The 25,263-nt window shown below is 35.2% G+C and overlaps 1 protein-coding gene across 2 annotated transcripts in view; it reads right to left on the bottom strand.

The window, feature by feature from the left end:
- EFNA5 (ephrin A5) overlaps positions 1 to 25,263 on the bottom strand; it is a 195,581-nt gene that overhangs the window by 26,473 nt on the left and 143,845 nt on the right. For both annotated transcript variants that reach the window (XM_070935736.1, XM_070935737.1), the window contains exon 2: positions 11,391 to 11,683. In XM_070935736.1, the coding sequence (XP_070791837.1) occupies positions 11,391 to 11,683 (293 nt within the window). The remainder of the gene's footprint in view (positions 1 to 11,390; positions 11,684 to 25,263) is intronic.

Genomic DNA, 25,263 nt, shown 5'->3' with positions numbered 1-25,263 from the left:
TGACACCCCTGCTCTATACCACCTTACTAATGGTTCAATCTAAGTTTATAACATGATAAACATTTGTAGGGGGAAATGGTTTTTCTCCTAATAGATTACCTTTATCTATACAAATGTCATTCTGGATAAAAAAATATTAAGTATTTCTACACATGTATTTCTGCTGAAGACTGTATATATTACTGTATACTCCCAAGTTCTTTCTTTTTTCTTGTTCTTGTTCTTTCTTTTCCTTTTTATCCTAGTTTGGTTCATAAGTAAGGTAGTTACGTACATTGCCAATGATAGAAGGAATCTTTTAAAGCCATTGATTGGGTAACATTTGAACTGAAAGTTTGAACTGAACATTTGAATTGAATTGTATAAAATGCCAATTTAGAATTTCTATCTTTTCAACTAGGTATATTTTATGGATTACATACAATATTTGGCCCAGAAAGTGAGGGATGCCCTCAACGACATCAGTGCATAATTCAATATTCCTTCTGCAGCTCTTGATAGCAGAAACAACAATAATTGTTACTGATCTTTTTTTGAAAATGTATTATTAAAACATAATTTAGCCCAGATTTATATTTTATATTAAAAATAGACTTTGTGTAGACTATGAATAGAGAGATGAGTATGTTAATTTAACTCATAATATTTGTGTAGAAAAACTTACTATATTTTCTTATTTGCATTTTTTTTTAAAAAAAATATATATTTTCAATTTTAAAAGTTAAATATTGTCACTTGGTCCTGATTTAAATATAAATACCAAATATCATCACAATGGGAAAAACTGATCAGCTGGGTCTTGGTACAGTCAGGTCCAGAAATATTGGGACATCGACACAATTCTAACATCTTTGGCTCTATACACCACCACAATGGAGTTGGAATGAAACAAACACAATGTGCGTTAACTGCAGACTGTCAGCTTTAATTTGAGAGTATGTACATCCAACTCAGGTGAACAGTGTAGGACTTACAGCAGTTTGTATATGTGCCTCCCACTTGTTAAGGGACCAAAAGTAATGGGACAGAATAATAATCATAAATCAAACTTTTCCTTCTTAATACTTGGTTGCAAATCCTTTGCAGTCAATCACAGCATGAAGTCTGGAACGCATAGACATCACCAGATGCTGGGTTTCATCCCTGGTGATGCTCTGCCAGGCCTCTACTGCAACTGTCTTCAGTTCCTGCTTATTCTTGGGGCATTTTCCCTTCAGTTTTGTCTTCAGCAAGTGAAATGCATGCTCAATGGGATTCAGGTCAGGTGATTGACTTGGCCATTGCATAACATTCCACTTCTGTCCCTTCAAAAACTCTTTGGTTGCTTTTGCAGTATGCTTTGGGTCATTGTCGATCTGCACTGTGAAGCGCCGTCCAATGAGTTCTGCAGCATTTGGCTGACTGTGAGCAGATAATATTGCCCGAAACACTTCAGAATTCATCCTGCTGCTTTTGTCAGCAGTCACATCATCAATAAATACAAGAGAACCGGTTCCATTGGCAGCCACACATGCCCACGCCATGACACTACCACCACCATGTTCACTGATGAGGTGGTATGCTTAGGATCATGAGCAATTCCTTTCCTTCTCCATACTCTTCTCTTCCCATCACTCTGGTACAAGTTGATCTTGGTCTCATCTGTCCATAGGATCTTGATCGAGAACTGTGAAGGCTTTGTTAGATGTTGTTTGGCAAACTCTAATCTGGCCTTCCTGTTTTTGAGGCTCACCAATGGTTTACATCTTGTGCTGAACCCTCTGTATTCACTCTGGTGAAGTCTTCTCTTGATTGTTGACTTCGACACACATACACCTACCTCCTGGAGAGTGTTCTTGATCTGGCCAACTGTTGTGAAGGGTGTTTTCTTCACCAGGGAAAGAATTCTTTGGTCATCCACCACACTTGTTTTCCGTGGTCTCCCAGGTCTTTTGGTGTTGCTGAGCTCACCGGTGCATTCCTTCTTTTTGAGAATGTTTCAAACAGTTGTTTTGGCCATGCCTAATGTTCTTGCTATCTCTCTGATGGGTTTGTTTTGTTTCTTCAGCCTAATGATGGCTTGCTTCACTGATAGTGACAGCTCTTTGGATCTCATCTTGAGAGTTGACAGCAACAGATTCCAAATGCAAATAGCACACTTGAAATGAACTCTGGGCCTTTTATCTGCACATTGTAATTGGGGTAATGAGGGAATATCACACACCTGGCCATGGAACAGCTGAGAAGCCAATTGTCCCATTACTTTTGGTCCCTTAACAAGTGGGAGGCACATATACAAACTGCTGTAAGTCCTACACCGTTCACCTGAGTAGGATGTACATACCCTCAAATTAAAGCTGACAGTCTGCAGTTAACGCACATTGTGTTTGTTTCATTCCAATTCCATTGTGGTGGTGTATAGAGCCAAAGATGTTAGAATTGTGTCTATGTCCCAATATTTCTGGACCTGACTGTAGCTGTTTAGCCTGATCCATTTATGCTACCCATTCTTAGATTTCTTGACAGTCCTCTTATCCCTTGTTATGATTCTTTTCTAAAAACCTGATCTAGTCAAAAGAGCTCTCCAAACAGAAGATGGCTTCAAATATAAATTATCTTATATGAAATAGGACTTATTTATTTTTATCTGTCATTCTTCTCTGTGATATCCATAAAAAGTAACCCTAATTTCTATAGTACGAATTGCTATATACATTTCCTACATTTGAATTAATACATGCAGCAGAAAGATGAACACTTATAAAACACCACATAATCAGCTATAATATAATTTCTTTAAGTATTTTTTAAAGAAATACTTTGTATTTCTTCAACCTTTGTTAAGCCATTACTAGTTATAGGATGCTACTAATTTTCTTGTAAAGATGGACTAGCATTTTAAAAATTTAAGTTGAAAAGTAAAACAAAAAATTTCCAAAAGTCAATTGCCAATAGAATACATTAACAGCGGAAATAATTTGTTTATCCAGGTGCAAAGGCCAAGAGTTTCTTTTCTATAATATACTTGTGAGATGCAGATTACAAGCGCAGTCCTTTAAATACTTCTGTTTCTAGTGTGTTAATGATACTTGAATTTTTGAACAGCAGGAATCCAAATAATCTCTTTTCAAATTGTAATATGATAGGCATTTAGGAGAAAGGACACTCAAACAATAGAGGCCAGTGCTACTTGGTCTCTATCTTCATTTTCTTCAGCTGCAAATTATGCAATAGCTTTTAACACTCCCTTTGAGGGTTTTAAGAACACTAGTGACATCAAAAACTATTAAACAGTGATGATTGTTCCAGCTTTTCTTTTTCAAGACCAGCACTTAATTCTTCTAATAACAACTAGCCCTTTAATTAGCATACAAAATTAAGAAAAGAAATCCTCTTTAAAAGTCACCTTGATTGTCCATTTAATGTTTCATTATCAATGGTACCCCAAAATATAAAACAATAACAAAATAAGCATGCAAATCTACCAAAATCTTCTAATTATTCTGATTTCACTTAGAATAGTTAAAGCAACTGTATTGAGTTTAATATCAAGGTCAAGGTTCCTTGCTTTATGTTAGTGGCTGACTAACATCAGCATTCATGTTCATGTCAGAACCAATCTCTATAAAAACTTAAAAGGATGCCTAATCTATATATATATATAAAAGGCTGTATGTATGTCCCAGCATAACTCTGGAACACCTTGAGCAATTTCAACCAAACTTGGTATACAGATGGCTTACTCTCTGGAAACAAATATTGTAGGAGTAAGACACCCCTATTGTAGGAGTAAGACAGCCCTAGGTGTGTGTGTGTGTGTGTGTGTGTGTGTGTGTGTGTGTGTGTGTGTGTGTGTATGTGTGTGTGTGTTCCAGCATAACTCTGGAATATCTCAAGCAATTTCAACTAAACTTAGTACACAGATGACTTACTCTCTGGAAACAAATACTGTGGGATAAGACACCCCTAGGGGTGTGTGTGTGTATTCCAGCATAACTCTGGAACACCTTGAGCAATTTCAGTCAAACTTTATACACAGATGACTGTGTATAACTGTGTATGACCTGGAAACAAATACTGTGGGGGTAAGACAACCCAACAACCCTCAGGATATGTTCTGTTAAGATACAGCCTGTTGTGCCTTAAAATGGCTTCTACTTTACAGCATAGTGGAATTGCCATTATAACGGCACACCCTCCCAGCCCTGCCACAGCCGGCCAGGGGTCATGAGAGGAGGAGGGGGAGGAGGAGGAGGAGGGCCACCGGAGTCTTAGTGTAGGAGCGAAACAGCTCTATACTTGCCGTTGCACCACATTTGTGCTCAAGGCAGCCTTCGCCTCCTGCCACTTCAGTCTGGAGCTCGCACCCACCGCGTCTGGCTGAAGAGCTACCAGGGGACGATAACGACACAGCAAGGCAATGGCCAGCCCCTTAGGGCAGGAGCGAAGTAACCCTGTACTTGTCCTTCATGCCACATTTGCACTCAAGGCAGCCCTTCCGCCTCTTCAGGCTCAAAGCTGTAAGCCACATCCTGTTGCTAGGGGCGAGTGGGGCAGGATCACATTGTAATGGGCCCCAGGAGGAGGAGGGGACCCCATCTCCTATATCGTGAAGCACACTAAAGTTCACTGTGTTGCACAAGGCCCTGTGAGAGTGCCTCAACTTACAATTATTTGTTTAGTGACTGTTCAAAACACTGAAATAGCATTGGAAAAAAGTAACATAACTGCAGCAACCATTGTAGCATCCACATGGTCATATGTTCAAAATTTGGTACTTGGCAATTGGCCTGTATTTATTATGGTTGCAGTGTCCCGGGGTCATGTGATCACCTTTTTCAACCTTCTGACAAGCAAAGTCAATGGGAAGCTAGATTCACTTAGCAACTGTGTAACCCATTTAAAAAATGCAGTACTTCACTTAACAACAAATTAAACAAACAAAATGTTAAAAAGTTATATTTATTGTAGTTACTTATCAAGCACATCTAAATTATATTAAAATAACCAAAATATCTTTACAATTCCCAAGGCATGACACAACTTTTGAGCCCCTCTAATGTTTGGAAATTGAAAGTTGACAAATTTGACACACCCTAAGTGTGGCAAGAAAGGTTGTAAAATCGAGCAAAATTTACTTAGCAACTGTCTTGCTTAGCAATGGAAATTTTGGGCTGAATTGTGGTCGTAAATTCGTAAAATTGAGGACCACCTGTATTTGTAAAAGAAAAAGTTCTAAAGCTGCTAAGTAGATCTTGTCAAATTCTTTGATTTACTTTTCATTCCTAAAAGTTCATTCAGGTATTCATTTCTCCCAATAGACCTATATATGAACAGTATGATAAACAATTTTTGTCAGATCAAGATGATAAAACACGGTGAGCCATCATTTGATGGCTCAGGGCTATAATTAACAGATTTTGTGTGTTGTTGAATGAATTGCTGGAACAAGATATTGGATAGGACTAGTATTTGTGGACAGACAGTTTCTAGACTGGGGATAGATTTGTGACATCTTTTTGTTTTTTAAATACATTAAGCCTTGGTTAATTTCTTCTATAATTTCCTGCCTGAAAATGGCAAGACACTATACCTTTTCTGTTTTTTAACAGTGACTGGAGTCTCAAGGGGGAGTATTAAAAAGTTAATTTATTCATTCTTGTTCTATAAAATATCCCAAAGAGGCCACCTATCAGAAATGATGAAGCATTGTGAAATGTTTCAACATTTAAATGATGGTACAAATGGGAAGATTTCTGAAGAAAATTGTACTTTTTACAGCACTGAGATATAAGAGAAGAACATACAAATGTTAGAATATGTATAAGATGACAGTGGAATAAACAAGATTGCCAGAAAATTCTGAATAGGGCATTTTTGTGATGTGGTTTCTGGAAGTTCTGAGTAACCACTATTTTCTATGCGTCTATAGGAGTACTCATCGGACGTTTTCCAAGAAGATGGACTGTAATAGTACATGAAAAAAACAAGCTTTTGTTTTTCTGCAAATCTTCAAATTAAATTAAAAAATTAGATCTTCAAATATTTAACTTCACTAAATTCAGATTTTCAATTGAAAGTAATAAACAGTCTTAATTTTGCACTTAAAAGAACTAATGGACTTTGTTAAAAAGCATAAAAAATTTGATCCTTTCAATCACTTTCTAACAATCATCCTGATGGAACTCTTTACGTTAATACGAATTTCAGAAAACTATTTGAGGAGGACACAATTTTTTAAAGTAATGTATTGCTTTTAATAACTTTTAAGCAAAACATAATTGTAAGCATTGCAGAATATTTTTAATATTTATGCTAATAATAACAACTTATTGTTTATAAATATGGTGGATTTTATATTTGATGATAAGCCAACTATTAAAGGATAAAGTCATACTGAAATTCTTCACCACTTTTCAATGTAATAGTTTCAATAAAATGGTTTGTATATTTATTGAGCTTTTCCCGTTTCTAAAAGCTAGTTAAAAAGAGGGCACATATACATCTGTAATGCAGGGTTATTTAATGCAAAGTTTAAAATGGGAAACATTAAGTATAGACTTAAAATTAAATATATTAGATGAGTTCTCTGGCTTGTCAGACAGAATATTAAACAACTATTGTTAACATTCACATTAAGAAAATACTTAATGTGTAGCTTGTTACAAAGAAATATAGACTTGCATAATGAATATAGACACAGAGTTTTTCAAAGTCCACTGAGTTGTTGGCATAAGCAAGGTAGGTACTACGTGAATTAGATTAAAGTGTTTCATAGTCATCTCCACTTTTCAGATTCATTTCATATTTATTCACAGGATATGAACCAAAGTTTAATTTTGACATGTCTTCATGTGAAACTCAAGAACTTAGCACTTAAACAATTCAACTGTTACCATTTCAATTTATTTTCATTACTAGTTGGCATGTAGTATGAGTGTATAAATGAGAATGAATGCATACATGCTCATAGTGCTTTTCCTCTGAGGCCTGGCTGACATACTATCAGTTTGAGTAGATATCAGGTTTTGACATTCCATAAAGATTAATTTCGTTATTATTCATTTCTAAGATATCTAAATTTGAACAAATGATAATAACCCAATAGGTAAACATGAACTATATGCAGCTACAATATTTACATAAGTCACTTAGGCTCTGATGAATTAGAGAAATAAATAAATAAACTGTATCTGCCAAGCTGAAATTTAGTTTTTTTTTTTTTTACTTCATATTGGAAAGATAGATGAAGTGGAGTCTTTGTTAACACATGGCAAAAAAATTGATCATTTGGCAGGATGGATTTGATTTAAATCAATATGATTTAAATCACTAGTAAAAAAGGCTTGATTTAAATCAACTCAATTTAAATCATAATTTTTAAAGAGCAACATCTCTGTCCCGCAGCAGCTCCTCTTCTGACCCGCTGTTGACTTACCTACAGTCCCAATATTGTAGAATATACAGCTTCATGCTACATAACTAAGTTCCATTTCATGCTGAATAAATTAAATTATTAATGTATCTTAAATAGAAAACTATCTTTAGATAGATTTTTACTCCAAAAGCATTTTATTAAAATAAATTTGATAAAAATAAAAAAAAAAGATTTAAATTAAAAAAAACGATTTAAATTTTAAAAATTTGATTTCTTTTAATTTTTTTTTTAAAAAATCATTGATTTTTATCCACGCTGTCATTTGGTCTAAATCATTTCTGTATTCAGCTACAAAACTGCTACTCTAGAATATGTTTCTTCCATGTGCTCAGGATGGTCTAGGACAGTGATGGCTAACCTTTTTGGCTGAAACTGGAGCATGCGCATGCGCGCCAAAGCACCAGAACCTGGAAGAGAGCAGCTGGCTGGTGCACATGTGCAAAACTGCTCTCCCGGGGTCTGTTGTGCACATGCGTGCAGAACCCAGAAGAGCAGCTGACAGCCGCACATGGACGCGACGGAACCCAGAAGAGCAACTGGTGATGGCATGCGTGCCCACAGAGAAGGCTCTGCGTGCCACCTCTGGCACACGTGCCATAGGTTCACCATCACGGGTCTAGGAGAAAGAAGGGATATTGACATGCAAAACAATGGCTTCAAATCTTGTGGGAAAATGCTGTGATGGCCAATTTTTTATTGATTCATTGGATTACAATTTATATTAAAAGAATAATTCAACACTGCCTTTGACTGGCGTACAGATTTTAAAAGAGATAAACATTTAAAACAAAACAATAAGTAACATAAAGGTAAACGTAATGCAAGAAATTCTAACCAAAAAAGAAACTTTACACCAGAAAGGTACATCCTAATCCATCCAGAGCTTGAGGGAAAAAAGAGATTTGCAGAGATCATTTACAGGCTTCTGTGGTCAGAAAGGTCTGAACCTTTGAACTATAGTCTGAACATATGAGAACATGCTCTGAATATATTAGTCTGAACTATATGCTATTCCAAGGGGCAGATGCACATCTTATTTTCCCTCAGATGGTATTGTTTAATTGATGGGACACAAAACACACCAACTCAAATTCTTATGCGGAAAGCAGAAACAACCAGTACCTATTTCCACCTATCAACACTGACCAAAACCAGCCACAGTTTCCTTTTTTTCCCCTAGGATCAATTGCAGTATTTGCTGTGGAGGAAGAGAGGTGTAGCCCTACAGCTTGCTTTGCAGAATGTCTATTTTCTCCCCGGTTTTGTTTAACATGTTAATGAAACTACTGAATGAAGGCTTTTGTTAGCCTGGGGTGAAGTATCAACGTAATTAGCTGATGAAACTCATTTGTATATTTATACCCTGAGTCAACCAGGTAATACTGTCAAGGTGCTTCCCAGTATCTGGAAGCTGTGGGGGGCTTGTATAGGGAGGCAAACACATGTACTCAATCATAGGAAAAGCCAGTAGCTCAAGGTTTGACCACTCTAAATGTATTTTCTAATGTTGGTTCTGGAAGGACACTGTATTCTGCCACTCAGAAGTTGTGTGCAATTGGGAGGGTGGGCTCTTGGAGTCTCTACTCAAAGAATGGTGACAGCTATAGCCTTAGAGGGCCTTTGTATAATTCCAACTTGTGTGCCAACAATGTCTCTTCCTTGATCAAAAGGACCTGCCTTAATAATTCCTTGTTTGGACTAATGCTGACTTTTAACATCATATGGAAGCTGTATTTGAGCCAAAATTCAGTGGTGCAGATAGTCATGGCTTTACCATAACATCTCACATATTGTTTTTTATGAATGATACTGGCTTCCAAAAGATTTCCAAGTGCAATTCTAGGTATTTGTTGTCATTAATAAAGTCCTACATGGCGTATGACATTTATTTAATTAATAAATAGGGCCCAATGACTCTAGGTGATATATAATACAGCAACAATTTCACAATCGAAACACAACACCCAAAATTAAAGCAATAGTCCCCATTTATTTTAAAAAAATCTTTAACAGAGCACACCAACTTCTGATCCAAAGTCTTGGGGGAACAGCCAGGTTCCTATCCACATGCCCTCATAAGATAGGCATGGTCCAGATCCTTTCTTTGAAAACACCTCTTCTGTTGCAATGTCTGAGACTCTTAGACTAATCCCATTCCCTCATATTGCATGGCCCCGACTGAATTAGCCTTCAAAAACATTTTAAAAACTGGGCTTTTTCGGCAGATACCAGGTCCGGATGATAGATGAACCTCTTTTTTAAGAGGGAGTGTAAAACTGGTGAGCTGTAGATTTTTGATGAGACAGCTGATGAACTTCTTTCTTACTAACATTATATGGCTTTAATTTGCCATGTTGTTTTTGGATGTTTTATACAATACCTGGAATCACAATGACGTAATCTGGGTGGATGTATAAATATTCTACAGAATTAAATACAAACCACTCTATCATTTGTTTCAACAAAGGGCATCCACAAGTACAATCAAATGTCTCCACACTATATTCCACCTCAAAACCTGACTCAAATAGGATCAGATAATCTGCTTCTTCCAGAGCTTCCTGGAATTGTAGTCTTTGTCAGCAACTTCATCCCAAAAGAGAAGATTGGAGACTAATGAAAATTTTCCAAAATCACTGGACACTCTCTTTTAAGGATGATTTTATCACTCCCTGACTCCAACTACACATCAACTCCTATACATCTTAACTAACAGATTTAATTAAACAAGTGGACTGACTAACAGTCAGTAGACTCTGTCTGCTTCCTCAAAAGTCACAAAATCAATCACCTTCTAGGAAATAGGACCAACCAGACAAAATTTAACTTAGAGTGGATCCAAACAGCTATATGTGCCAGATACCCAGCATATTCCTCACATAGACCTGTAATATTCTTGTGACTAATGAGCAGGGAATGGGTCATTTAGAATGGCCCTAGCAGGCTCTCTAATGATGCAGTAAGACAGAAAAATAACATTATTTTCTAGTGTGCATTATTTATTATTTATTTATTTTTTAAAATTTATTAGCCGCCTATCTTACCACACAGTAATTTATTAATGCATGTGTGTAGATTCTTTCTTGACAATTTACATGGAAATTTGCTCCAATTATATTTTGTATCTTCTTTACACTCAAGAATAGCCACAATGAGTTAAAAGACACTTCAGCTTTAAGAAGACTGCTATTGTATTCAATACTGCAGGTATGCAGCATTGGTGGAGATACCATGTGCAAATAAGATAAGTTTCAGTGATATTATTTTAGTGGCACCAAGGGTATTTCAGTATAAAATCTGAAAAACAAAAGAATCATATAAATCTGAAATGATTCTTTCATTATTTTTTGCCAGTGTGGTTTCTGTCATTTTAAATGAATTACAGTATGAGGTATTCCATACTGTCTATTTCTATACCATCTGTCTGTGTCCGTAGTGTCTTATTTCCATACTGTCACAATATTTCCATACTAAGAACTAATTTAAATGAAAATGAATTTAATAACTATTAAATGAAACCATAATAATGCTCAAATAAAGGTTTGTTTATATAATGGACTATACTGTTTTATCATATTCTATTCTGAAAGTACAAAATAGAACCAAAAAAATCTTTGAAGGAGAATAATATCAAAAGTTCTTCCCTTGAGGCTATTTTCAGTTCACTTTTTTCTGTTTTCACAGTGTCTAGTTTTACTAAAACCAAAAAAGTCCACTGCATGTGATTCCCACAGATGAAAAACCATGCTATAATAATTCTGTTCTAGCAATTCAGGGGCAGAGTGAAAAGGTAATAACTCAAGTGCTCATTTATTTCCTATACAACTAGATATGTACATTTCCCAAACCCATGGTAATTTACAGAATCTAATTAGGCGCTTCTTCAGAACATAAAAATGTATCCGCTGCAAAGGGACAAAATCACCACGGTCTCCTGATTCTATAGAGCAATGATAAATCTCCGTATACTCACAGATGTAGAAATATTCCCGGCCTGGCCTGAATTCAAATCCTAATGAGAAGGGAGTGAAGAGTTGGAATTTTTCTGAAAACTTCAACGGTCCATTGGGAGAATGAGGCCGGTTGCACTCCCACCTCTTGAATCCTTTGGAGGTATGATCACAGGAGCTGTAGCCATCAAAGTTCACCATGTAAAGTATATACCGTTCAGTCTTATCTTCTGGCACCGAATCCTCATAATGAGGACAGAATACATCCAAATAGTCATTGATGCAGACATCAATATGATAATCCCCTCGCTGGAATCTAAAAATAAAATCAAGACAAAACCAACTCAGGTAATTTTTCTAAAAAAATATTTTATACCAAATGAAACATTTTTTCCTTCAGAGATAATGTAAGTAATAATTTGATCAGTTGTTTTGAATTAACTGCCTTTTAAAGAAAGGGCTTCACCCAGTCAGATCCTTCACCCTCATGCAATTGCTTTTACATCTGTACAATAGTTTATTTCCCCAATCAAGTTTACTTCAGAAGTGAATCTTTGGTTCTATAAGGTTTTTTTTTAAATTAAACATGGATTAGTTTGGAATATATGTAAAGCAGGGGTGAAATCCAGCAGGTTCTGGAGAACCGATAGCAGTAATTTTGAGTAGTTCAGAGAACCGGCAAATACCATCTCTGGCTGGCCCCAGAGTGGGTAGGAATGGAGATTTTGCAGTATCCTTCCCCTGGAGAGGAGTGGGAATGGAGATTTTGCAGTATCCTTCCCCTGCCACGCCCACCAAGCCACGCCCACAGAACTGGTAGTAAAAAAATTTGAATTTCACCACTGATGTAAAGTACAGTATAAATACCTGCTTGCCAACAAATTGGGATGTATTTTTTTGTATCACAACCAAAGCTAATTGCAAGAACATGCATTTCCTACAACACTCACTCATCTTGACTTTTTCCTTACAGCTGGCAAGAGTTAAGATCCAAGAAAGCTCTAGTATGCCTTTGAAATATTTTTGAAAAAGCAATATAATTCCATTGCCAAGTACAGAGAAGAGATACTGCTGTTCAGATAAAAGAATTCCAGGCTATGAATTATCAGCACTCACCTGACAGTTTGGAATGAGAGCCAGATGAGAAAGGCAGTACAAGGCACTTTTACCAGTGCACTTTTCTTATCAGCAGCAGTATTAGTTGCAACAATTGTAGGGGCTGTTTTTGCTGTCATTATAATAGTGCTGGGTAAAGCTAAAACAATTCATTTCCAACTCTTAGTGATACGGTATACTACAGGTTGTATCTGTAAATGGACCAAGAATTTTTTTAACATACAAATTGCACTTGAATCTAACTTGGTAATATGGTATTTACTTGCATATAAACTTGGAGAGTGTTTCAAAATTGAGGTGACATTCTTGGAGTATTAATCAAATTTATCAAGCACATCTACAAACCAGATAAGACACACTAGAATACACTAATCAAATGTAAACACAATTAGCCAACAGATTTATTTATTGGTTTGATTTATATGCCGCCCTTCTCCGGAGACTTAGGGTGGCTTACAATGCGTTAAGCAGTAGCCTTCATACTTTTGTATATACCTGCTTAGTAGGGCTTTCGCGCCCCCCCCCCAAAGCGATGTTCTTTTTTATACAAAGTCAGCTTATTGCCCCCACAAACTGGGTTCTCATTTTACCTACTTCGGAAGGATGGAAGGCTGAGTCAACCTTGAGCCTGGTGAGATTTGAACTTGCAGTAATTGCACGCAGATGGTGCTATTTAACAGCACTTAGTCTGCTGTGCCACCAAGGCTCATTATGATTATGATTATGATTGTGCCACACAGTCCATATTTTACCGAAAACACAAAAGCTATTTTGTTTTCTACAATGATGAATATATAAAAGGCATAGTATGATATTCTAGTTTTCTGAAAGGCAGACTATTTGAATGTCATATATTGCACACACCATGGATGGCATATAAATACAGAAAATATAGATATAACTTATTTATTTATTTATTTATTTCAGACACAATCCTTCCTGCTCCCTATTTACTGGTCATCACTACCATATCATTATCTGTGGCTTCTATTCCTTGGCAGCCGGCTATCCATCAAGTGCACAGAGAGTAATAAAGACACTGTGACATATTTAACTATAATGATCCTTGTCACCCGAGGCACATATTTTAAGCACCTAATGGATCTGAAATCTGCCAACTGGATCCTTCTATTTAATTTGAGAAGAAAAGCAATAATAATACTGCTTTCTCCAAGGATATATGCAGAGAAACCTATTCGACCTTTATCATTATTTTACTTTTGAAAAACAGGTTTTTAACAAAATTTGGATGAAGTACAGAAATAAAGTTCTAATTCTGCCAAGGTACGCTACTATATGAATTTACTTTGCCTTGAATATTAATGTAAATTAAACATCGAGTTTTTCACCACTGTAACTCCCAATATCACTTCGCTCTTTCTTTCTCAAAAAAAAAAAAAGGGGGGGGGAGTAGCGAGATCATCTTTCTGCCCTAGTTTATGGCGTGTATAAACTAAACTAAACTATTTGGAAAAGATTGTTTCTAAAAGATTGTGTTTATACAAAAAAGGAAAGTTTAATTAATTTCCTATTAATTCCCTGTCTAAAATATTGTCATTCGTTTGTGAGTCCTCAACTTATGACTATAATTGGGATCACAGCTTCCATTACTAAGTGATTGAGTTGTTAATGAGCCATCACGTGACTCCCCCTGATTTTAAAAACTTTTTGGCATGGACATTAAATGAATCCAGCCTCCTGTATTGACTTTGCTTATTGGAAGGAGGCTCAGGTTACAAATTGCAATTACACTACCCCGGCACACTGCAACCATTTCAAATATGCATGAGTTCCTAAGCACCTAAATTGCAGCAGATTGTCTGTGTGAAGACCAGTTTAAGTCACTTTTTGTAGGGCTGTTGTAACTTTGAATAGTCACTAAATGAATGGTTGTAAGTCAAGGACTACAGGTAACCCTTACCCTTACAGGTAACCCTTACAACATTTAGTGACAATTTGAAGTTATAGCACTGAAAAAAGTGACTTATGGCTATTTTTCACATTTACAACCATTGCAGCATCCTCATGGTCACATGATCAAAATTTGGATACTTGGCAACTGGTTCATATTTATGACAGTTGCAGTGTCAAAGTCATGTGATCGCTCAATTGTGGTCATAAGTTAAGGACTACCTGTACCTGTATGCTGTTGTGTTCCCAGTGGTTCTATTTTACAAATTAGACAAAATAGCCCTTTTTTGGGGGGAAGGATATAGTAAATGATTAACTCTTATTCTCTGCCCTCATCTCATCTGGGGACACTCACAAAAAGATAAACAGGTGTTTTTTGAATGTAAAATTTCCATCTTGACAGTAAGGTCTCATACCACAACTGTTTTGATCTTTAAGCGACAGAGTACTCATCATAGTACTCCAATAACCTCTATAAAAATGTTGCATGAAATAAATTGCTTTGATTAACATTCTACTTATTACATTTATTCTCTGCTTCATATGACAAAGCATCTCAGACTAGTTTACAATAAAAATAGCTAAAAAAAATAATGCCATAGTAAATAATAGTCAACAAAAAGTAAACCATATTCATTAAAAAGTAATGGTTGAAAAAATATTTAACGATCATACTAGGAATGCCCAGAATAAAAAAAAAATACATTTTCAGTGGGTTTCTTAAAGGTAGGTTCTCCTGAATTTCGGGGGGGGGGGGTAGCATTTATGAGCACAAGTCCCACCATATAAAAAACAGGCCGCAAGCATCTGCCAGATGGGAGAAGGCAACTCTTGGCACATGTGATAGTATCTCTCCTCATTCCCCGCTCCCCCTTCACCACTTGCTTATTTCTGTCACTGACCACAATTATAACAGCAAAATAGCAGTTCTAGCAGTTCTTCTTAACCCAACTTGCTTAGCATTTTGTACATCATAACCAAAAACCAGGACCTTTCTGATAACTAAATAGAAACCAACATAGTTCAGCAATCCAGCTGCGTTCTGCACTAGCTGAACTTGGACCAAATGCTAATGTGGTCCTACACAGAATGTATTAGTAGCTAGGTTGCTCCTCTATTCCTAACGATATAACAAAATGAAGGTTGGTACTCCTAGGTATGAAAGTCATGGTCCAGTAACTGTAATGACATTATCCCCTCCCCCAAATAAGGTATCTGTTCTTTCTAAGAGCCCATTGCGTAAAAATCTCAATGATTGAATCCATGAACTCTCATCACCACCTCTCCAGATTACCCTATCAGGAGTCAGTATCACTTTATTAATTCTCAAAACCCCATTGCTGCATCCGGATACTGGTTCAGGATTCTCACATGCTAGCGACACCAATTTTCAAACCGTAACACTGGATACAAGAATGTCGTATGGCAGGCATAGGTATACCTGCATTAATTTTCTACCATAAAAATGTGAACTGCTTTGCAGACATGTGTAAACTAAATTACTAATGAACTTGAAAACACTGCTAAAGAACTATGCAAGTAAATTAAAAATGAAACAAAACAATTTGCACTGCCTCTTCTAAACTAATGTGTATGCAAAATCGGTATTATGTGTCTTTTTTCATGACTGTACAGTACTTCTGAGGTAAAGGCAAATCAGGACTTGACTCTAATTATATTGGTTGTATATTGAAGAGGGAATTTACTTAACTATTCAGAATGTTGTAACATTTTGTGTGCATTAATCCCTTTCATATTATTCTGGTTTTTTTTTTTTAAAGAAACACCATAAAATTGGGACATTAAAAAGGTATAACAAGACAGTAACTGTCCATTATCACAGAGTTTGGGGTGGGGGAGGGAGACAATAGCTCCTGCTTGGGGCTTTTCCATGCAAATCAAATATATCTGAGTCACGTTTTGCATTTTAAAATGCAAGGCTTAGAACTTCTAATTGAACAGAACACCCCCTATTTTCTGTTTCATACATTTTCTCCTTTTGCAGATAATTTGCATTATGAACAAGCACCTAATTTAACACATTGGTACATATTCAAACCATTGCAATGATCTGATGCTCACTATCAGTGAGAACAAAATTTGGGGTGGGGGGGGGAGACAGCCAAAAATAGATTTGAAAGTTCCCTGGATACACAACAAACAGTGTTTTAGACCCAGATATACCAACTTATTTAGGATGACAGAAGATTTAATAACTAAAGTGCAATACTGCAGATGTAAAATAACTGTTGTTGTTTTTTATTTATTAGACATATACACACAGGTGCATGTAAAACAGTGGAATCCAGAGTAGAGTAGAAACTATTTGCAACAGCAGCTTTGCATGAAATCCTGCCATCATTTGTAATGTGACCAAATTGTTTAAAAAGTATAATATTATTATTAGTAAATTACAGATTTCTTAGAGCCACTAATATTGTGATGCAAAATCTGGATGATCACTAGAGAGCAGCAAAAGATTCATTAGTATATATTTTATTACCCTCTAGTGTTTGTTTGTGTTTTTTCTAGCCTAGAATTAAATAGCTCTTACTTTAATTTATAAATCAACATTTAACCACTTATTATACTTCTCATAAATAATTTCTAGTGATATAGCATAATACTTGCAGACTTCTTGAATTCAAAATCAGAAACCAATATGTGCACTAAAATATTATTCAAACTGAACTCTGGATTTAAATTCATAATTCTTCTGAATCATTAATAAATTTGTATTAATTAGATTCCCCCCTCAATATTCTTTCTTATGTAATTACTCACTAGATACATTGAAATATAAAAGTATTTACAGTCATTGCAAAAATAGTGCTTGTTTCCATGTTTAAAAGTGAAATTATGCTAAATCATTATTCAGAAATAGCTATTAATTGCTTTATGCTTTTTTCAAATTTGTATGCGCCTTTCCTCAAATTTGTGTTTGAAAACAGTTTAGTTGTTCAAATTTACAGAACACTGTAATACATAACCTGGTAAACTATTAATTTCAACTTATTTTCACAACAGGACACTTCTAGATGCACATAATCATATAGAATAAAACTATTGTACAATAGTTTAGTTTTATTTTAAGGATCTTGCAGGCTAAAGCAAGATAGGAAGAGCCTGGATCTTTAGATTTTCTTCTTTAATTTTAACAATATGCAGAAAAATACTTCTGCAAGTAAAGTAAAATGGCACACTGAACATAATAATGATATAACAATCATGCTCAAACCTGGAAAGCAATGTCTAAGACAGAAGAAAATGTCTTCCTTTTGTCATTAAATCCTCGGTATTCAATTACTATTTATCTGGGTAATTAAACTTAGGGAAAGAATGCCAGGCTAATTGCAAGATTATGATAATTACCTGTCTCTGTTATGCTGCAGCTGATCAAAATAAAATACAGTCCAGGCATAGAGATGTACCTGCTCTGTAATAGTTAGGCTCCATAAGAAGCCAGGATATTTTTTAGTTGATCATTACAAATCAGGCACTGAAGCTTATTATTGTAACTTCTCTGACTTTTTTCTGTCATTCACTCTGTCGGAACAAAACTCCCAAAGGTTATTCCTAAACTGTTGCTCTCATTGGCCAACTGCCATCACTATTATACAGCTGAGTAGAATCAGGTCCCCTGCAAGAGTTGATAGAACTTGGATTTGCTGTCTCATAATAGGCTAAAATAAGTGGATTACACTTGCACAGAATCTTCTTTCTTATTTTCCATTTATATCAAAAGCCATGGAATTAATATCAAACTGTTCTACAGATGCTTCATAGAACTAAATGGACAAGCCATAGCAATGGGAAAAAAACGCAGCAGTAACTTATTTCACAAATCTTCATCTTTAGATAAACTTAAAGATATATTTTCATATTACTAAAAGCTTCAAAATAAATAAAAAAAGCAAAGGCACAAAACAAACAGATATGTTAAAACATATGACACAGTTTAGCTTAGTCTTTTCCAAATCTGACACCCTATAGATAGATTAGCAGTGCGATTGAATATTATAGTATTTCAAGATAACTACTAAAGGCTGATATGAGAATATGCTGTCTGAGCAATGGCTTTGCCCTTTCGAGACCAGTGAGATAATGAAAGCATTTTTGGAGTCCTTGGTGGTCCCTGAGCTTGGTTGTTTGGCTGAGCATGTTTCACTGATACATCACCAGTGCTAGAGAATATGGGATTTGTTCCCTGTTTATATGCAGTATCTACACTGCCAATGTTGGTGGAAGTTGTTGTTTGTCCTTGGTAGTTCCTTGATTAGGGTATTTTTTTCTGCCTTATTGTTTGTTTGGTGTTAATCCCTTAAATGAAAGTTTGTTTCATAAAGGTCATTTGTGAGATGTCTAGTATACAGTTTTTAAGAAGTTCGCCAAGCAATTGGTATGAATTCAACCTCCAATTAAACCAAGTTTCTCAATGTGTTAACAAATTATGCCACTTCTTGCCTCACATATGGCCTGGTGATTGGCACCATTTATCATGCCCTACTTTGACAAAAACCTCCAGCTATTTAAGGAATTGGTTGGAAGGAAAAAAAAGTTAAGAAACAAGAACAACCCAAAAAGTAGTTTAGTTTGAACAGAAAAACAAATCAGTATTTAACTGCTAATTCTAAAATGCCAAGATATATCTCAATCAAAATCTTGTAACTTAATGGACAATTTGCAGTCCAAGATGACATGTAAAATATAAACCCAAGCATAAACCTCAATATAATGGTTTTAAGAGCATATCTGCATTCTGTCACTTTTCAAAAATGTAGATCTATTTCTCAAATTATAAAGGCTTTGACTTTTATAGAGTGTTGTTTTGAATTATATCTGGCACTAAGAAAAAAGAAGTAAACATACTAAAATAGAATAGTTATAAAACTACTTATGGTAGTATTTCCATAAAACACACAAACAATCAACATCATTTCCCATTTATAAATCACAGCCTCTTTAGTACCATTTAATTCAAACACTGCAACTTCTTTATTTATTTTGATAAAACTACACTTTGGAATGTATAAGATAGACACCCATCCGTTAGAGGAAGTACACATAAACTTCTTCCTGTGAAAATTCTTACTAAATGTTAAGAATAGCACATTGATCCAGGATGTGGAATTTCAAGAGTCCCCCAGATCATATAGAAAGAGGGCAAGAAGGGCCATATTCATGCTGTGCAACATGTCAGAGCACCAAATCCAGAGATGAGGCTCTTATCCTCAAACTCTCAAAATGACTCCACAGTTTTAATCCCTGAAGTAGGATCTTCCACCTAGCAGTATTGATTTTCCATTGCTGTAGGCATTTAACTTTGCAAGTAGGATAGAAAGAAAAGGTGGGGGCAATTGTACAAGAAAAGTTCTTACTCTGTCAAAGACATCAATTAAACTTATCAACTGAACTTTATACTGAGTCTCATAAACTGCAGGGTATCTCTTCCCAGCAGCTATTAAAGTCAGCCAGGGATTTTTAAACTGTCACCAGTTGATATAAAGGTAACAGTCCAAATTATATCAGCTTTTTTGACCATGTAATTTACAGATATTGGGTAGACTTCTGTCGAAATACTACCTTAGCATCATCTAATTGTTAGATTTGGTCTCCAATTCACAAAATTGATTCAATTTGAAGGACAATGGCAAAACTCTGGATAATATTAAATCTGTTTCATGGTGATGTAACTGTTTCATGTTCTCTAATTTACTGCCCTTTTGTAAATTTTTAAAACAAAAGATTTCCAAATTAGTGTCTAACACATTCTAGAACATGTAGTTTTAAGGTATAATAAATGTATAAATTAAGATTGATTTTCAGATTTGCAAAACTGATATTCTGTTCAAGGAATTAAAGGCAGAAGAGGCTATGCCTGAGTCTTCGGAGAGGGGCGGCATACAAATTGAATTAATAAATAAATAAATATTTGACTTGGTAATGTAGTGTGAAATAGTATTTAAAGCATTATACTAAAGTATTATATCTTTTAAGTACATGGAACATTTGTATATGACTAACATTTCCAAAAGTTAATAAAATGTATCTACTGTAATTAAAAAAAATTAATTAGATCATAGAATGCTTATATGACTTTTTTAGGTTTGCTATTTAGAGCCTAACCTAGAGAATTTAACTTGTCATCAATTATTTCTAACAGACTTATAAATGTATTCATTAGGTATTTTTAGTACAAGAAAAAATTATTTTATGAAGGTAAACTATTAAAACTTACTGATTCTACTAAAAGAAATTAAGTGTATTAAATTAACATTATTTAATATTAACTACAATATGAAAAAGCATTTATGTATATATTGCTAAATAAAGCAGATCTGAATCATGTAAGATGTGTTAACCATGTTATCTGACTCAAAACTATAGATCAGCAGATTTGATGGAATGCAGCTAAGACTGATATTAGCTAACCATGTCCTGAGGCATTCACTGACATCCATTAATAGATATGGTGAACAAGGGCACATCTGAAGAAAGGTCTTACTTTTCACTTTCAGAAAACTGATATTCATGGTGATTGATAGATACAGACTGAAAATCACTTTGTTTTTCTGAAAGTAGCTTCTATCAATACAAATGCTATCGCCCTTTTTTAATTTTTTACTTTCATTTTCTTTTAAACCATTATTGATGAATCACAATCAATTGAATTCAATGGGAAATGTGTTATGAAAATTTCTACGAACATTACATTTATTTTTCCACTACCTTATTGTTGCCGTATAATGCAACTATAGCAAGTGTGCTGCTGCAACCTGCTTAATCTTTCTGCCTGTGGAAAAACTAGAGAACAGATACAACCATTATTCGTTAGTTGTTATGTAGTGACCAGAAATTCTGGTTTCTTCCTTGCAAACCAGAACTAATAGAATATAGTTATCAAACAATCAAATTCACAATTTTGTCCAACTGCACATGCTAAATATTGCACATAATCGCACACACTAAACACAAATCAATTAAAGGGAGTGAGAGGACACTCCCTTTACAGAGGACTGCTGTATGTGTACTTCTCGCCAATAAAAGGAGATGCATTAGTTCTCAAATATATTTTTGGAGAAAAATACAATAAGGAGCTCATTTTAAGAATGCCAAAGAAAAACTCTGAAAGAGAGAGAAAAAGGTTTATCTACATGGGTCAGCAAACGAGGGGGAAAGCATTAAGGTTATGATGAAATTTGTATTGAGACATGATGACAAAAGCTCCGCCCTTTTTGTACTCTGGATTCTACAGATGTTTCTTATTGCCAATAAGAAACTGAAAGACTTTTTACTGAATAAGACTTTTTAGAAAGACTTTTCACTGAAAGTCTTTTCTGCACCCCATAAAATACAATGAAAGCAATTTTAGTATTAAAGCTACCTATTCTAATAATCATCTCAAATTGTCAGCTCTTTGTATGTGATGAATAAATCCAGCTTGAACAGTTTTGGGGGAGGAAGGAAGGGAGTTCAATGTTTACAACAAAAATCCCCCCCCCCAATTATTTCCAAAGTATATTCGGTACAATAGCCATTGCATTTCTTTTTTTAAATTATGGCAACAAACATATAACATGAAGATGACAGGATGCTTTAAGAGCCACTTCTACATATATTAGACAGAGATTCGGCCTGTAAATATTGCTATCTTCTAATTTCTAAGTAGTTCACAATAAAAGGTAAAAATATATTTCAATCTGTTGATTAAGAACCGTTGAACAGTGTAAGATGATTTAAGGTTCAGAAGGTTGCTATATGAAAGAAATATGTAGCATATTACTGAAGAGAAAGTGGAGCAAACTTTCATCCACCTAATCTTGTAAGAAATCCTAGTTTAAAAAACAAACACAAAGGAACATTTCCTGAACTAAAAATCGCTCTTAAGTATGATTTTAAAGCTTAATTTTGCAGAATGCCAAAGTCCTGAAAGGTTGGTTTTTTGTTGCCTAACACAAGCTGGGAGAATTATGCTGCATGTAAAGAAAATCTGTTTGTACTTCTTTAATTCAACTAGAACCAATAACTAAAGAAAAAAGCAAAGTATTATTTGAAAGTTAAATCTCCTTTAATTTGAAATTTATATGGAAATAAAGCTCCCGCTCTCTGGAACGATTTGCCCCTGGAGATAAGAAGGATATCGGATCTCCAGGCCTTTCGCCGTGCCCTGAAAACTTTTCTTTTCCAGCAAGCAGGGCTGGCGTGAACCCCGCCCCCTTTTTTAGTTTTAAATTGTTTAGTTTTAATCTGTTAATGGGTTTTAATTCGCATTGTTTTAATTTGGGCCAAAGTATATAATTCTTTTAATTAATGTTAAATTTTGTATTGTTATGTATTTTAGTTCTGGCTGTGCACCGCCCTGAGTCCACTAGGAGAAGGGCGGTATACAAATTGAATTAATAATAATAATAATAATAATAATAATAATAATAATAATAATAATAAATAATTTTCTCAAAAGACTAAATGTTTTCTCCTTAAACAAACTTGGAGGTTGGAAGCAAGGACATAAAGGCAATTTTGATTTTGCAAACTGTTTTTGTTATTTTTGTATGCAGAAAAGGAAAAGCCAGATTTACTTTCCTTGTTCAGTTATGCTGATTTTTCCAGTACAATGTGTTTCATTTTCTACACAGATATTAGTTCAATCAAACTGTGAAGGAGCACAACCCTTTGCTCAAACATTTTTGTATCCACAATTTTACTGTTACATGGATAAGACGTTATTAGTAATCTGATTATCAAGTTCTGCCAACATGTGTGGGAGCCCATACTTTAACATAAATAGGAGGCACAAGCTGGAGAGGAATAGATACAAAAGTCCCTGATATGTACATGAATATGCATGCAATTTATCCACTCCCTCAGGATCAATTAACACTGCATGTTGAATCTATATCATTTGGTCTCACCCAGAGTCAGGATCCCTATTATACCATGTACCCTCACAAATGAAAACTGTTGAAATAAGTCATGCATCCAAGAACATGCTTATTCTTGACATCAACTAAACAGCACAACAATGTGCAAAGTGACACAACTGAGATGTAACAGAATGTGAGACTGACTGTTGGATATCCAGCCACATATTCAATTTCAGGGCATTTCAAGAAGGGTTTGAAGTTAGATTACTTTGGGAGCAACGAAAGTAAAAATAATAATTGGAAGTCAAAACATTTTCAGACTAAACTGCCAAATATGATATTATCTGTACATATTTCTATTTGGCCTCAAGGGAAAAAAGGCAATATATCATAAACCGCCTGTGAAAGGATGCTAGTGCTGAAGAGCTAGACTAGAAGCTAGTGCTGAATAGTAGGAGTAAAATGTAGATATTCTTATTTGTGGGTTTTGGCAACATTCTGAAGAGGATCCAATGGGAAGAATAACCTGATAAAATAATGCAGCACTACAGTCTGCATATAATTATCATTACCATGTTGCTGTATGATAACAGAGAGTGAAAAAAATGTTTCCGTAAACATGAAGGAGCATGTGTGTTTTCCTGTCTCAATTATATCCATACCTATAGTTTCTTTTGGTTTTAATAAGCTTAGATGATCCCATGTGCCCCCCCCCCCCACCCTTTCATCAAGAATTGGTTCCTGGACTTAAAAGAAAATGCTGTGAATTTCTGAGACTTCTATAACTAATTCCATGCTGCAACTACTATGTAGTATAATATCTCTCTTGTCCCAAAGTGGAAGTATACGAAGGAGTAGAGGAGTACATCTTTTATCTCTGCAAGTCTCTTCAGCTGCAATTGTTAATCCCTGTTTGCTACAGTATATTTTAAACTAAATACATTAAGTACATGCTATTTGAAAAAGATACTTCAGACATATATCACACATTTCAGATTATGAAATTTGCAGCAAAAGTCAGCTGCTTAAACTCATCTATTACTGTCAAGTCTAGAGCACTCTTTCTACTGGTGGCAAGTTCTTGCAGCCTGAATTTTATATAAATAAGAATACACAAAATCAACCCCCTTAGGGATAAAAAGAGTATTAATGACAGCAGGTGGAGCTGAATATAGACTACAGGGACACTTGTTGGAGTGATTCAAGAGTGCTCAAGGCCATCTGATGCTAAGGGCCATATGAGAAATCAGCAGAGACCTAACCTAGCTAATTGTCTCCCCTGATTGTAGCGGCTCTGATTAGAAGAATAATCAGTTCTCAGCAGCCTGTAGGCAAAAATAGCATCCAAGGGTTCTCCCTCCCTTTTTGAGGCTACAAATGAATTCCAGATCACATCATTACAGTTCTTTTTTCAAATGTGAATGGATAACTATATCATAATAACTATAACTAATAATAGCCAATAACTATTTCATAATTAACTAAAGCATTTCTTTTTCTTTATTTTTTAAAGAAATGATAAGGGGATACTGGGTCACAATTACTGTTCATAAAATGTATTTACAGCAACAGGTAGTTTATTTGGAAACTACAAGAGGTGCAATATTTTTGATATTATATTTGGAATTTTGAGAAAATGATAAAATGGTTGCCATGGAAATAAAAGCATATATATAGAGAGAGAGAGAGCACATGAGGGCAGGACAAGAAGCAATGGGTGGAAACTAACCAAGGAGAGAAGCAACTTAGAGCTAAGGAGAAATTTCCTGACAGAACAATTAATCAGTGGAGCAACTTGCCTCCAGAGGTTGGAATGCTCCAACACTGGAGGTTTTTAAGAAGAGATTGGATAACCATTTGTCTGAAGTGGTGTAGGGTTTCCTGCCTAAGCAGGAGGTTGGACTAGAAAACCTCCAAGGTCCCTTCCAACTCTGTTATTCTATTCTACTCCTTTTCCTGGGAAAATGGACATATTTACAAGCAAAGCACTGGAATGCTGCCACCC

Source organism: Pituophis catenifer, unplaced genomic scaffold (assembly GCF_029215685.1).
Source record: "Pituophis catenifer annectens isolate HBS135680 unplaced genomic scaffold, rPitCat1.0.hap2 SCAF_2, whole genome shotgun sequence".
Lineage (NCBI taxonomy): Eukaryota > Metazoa > Chordata > Lepidosauria > Squamata > Colubridae > Pituophis > Pituophis catenifer.
This window is presented reverse-complemented; position numbering and strand designations above follow the sequence as displayed.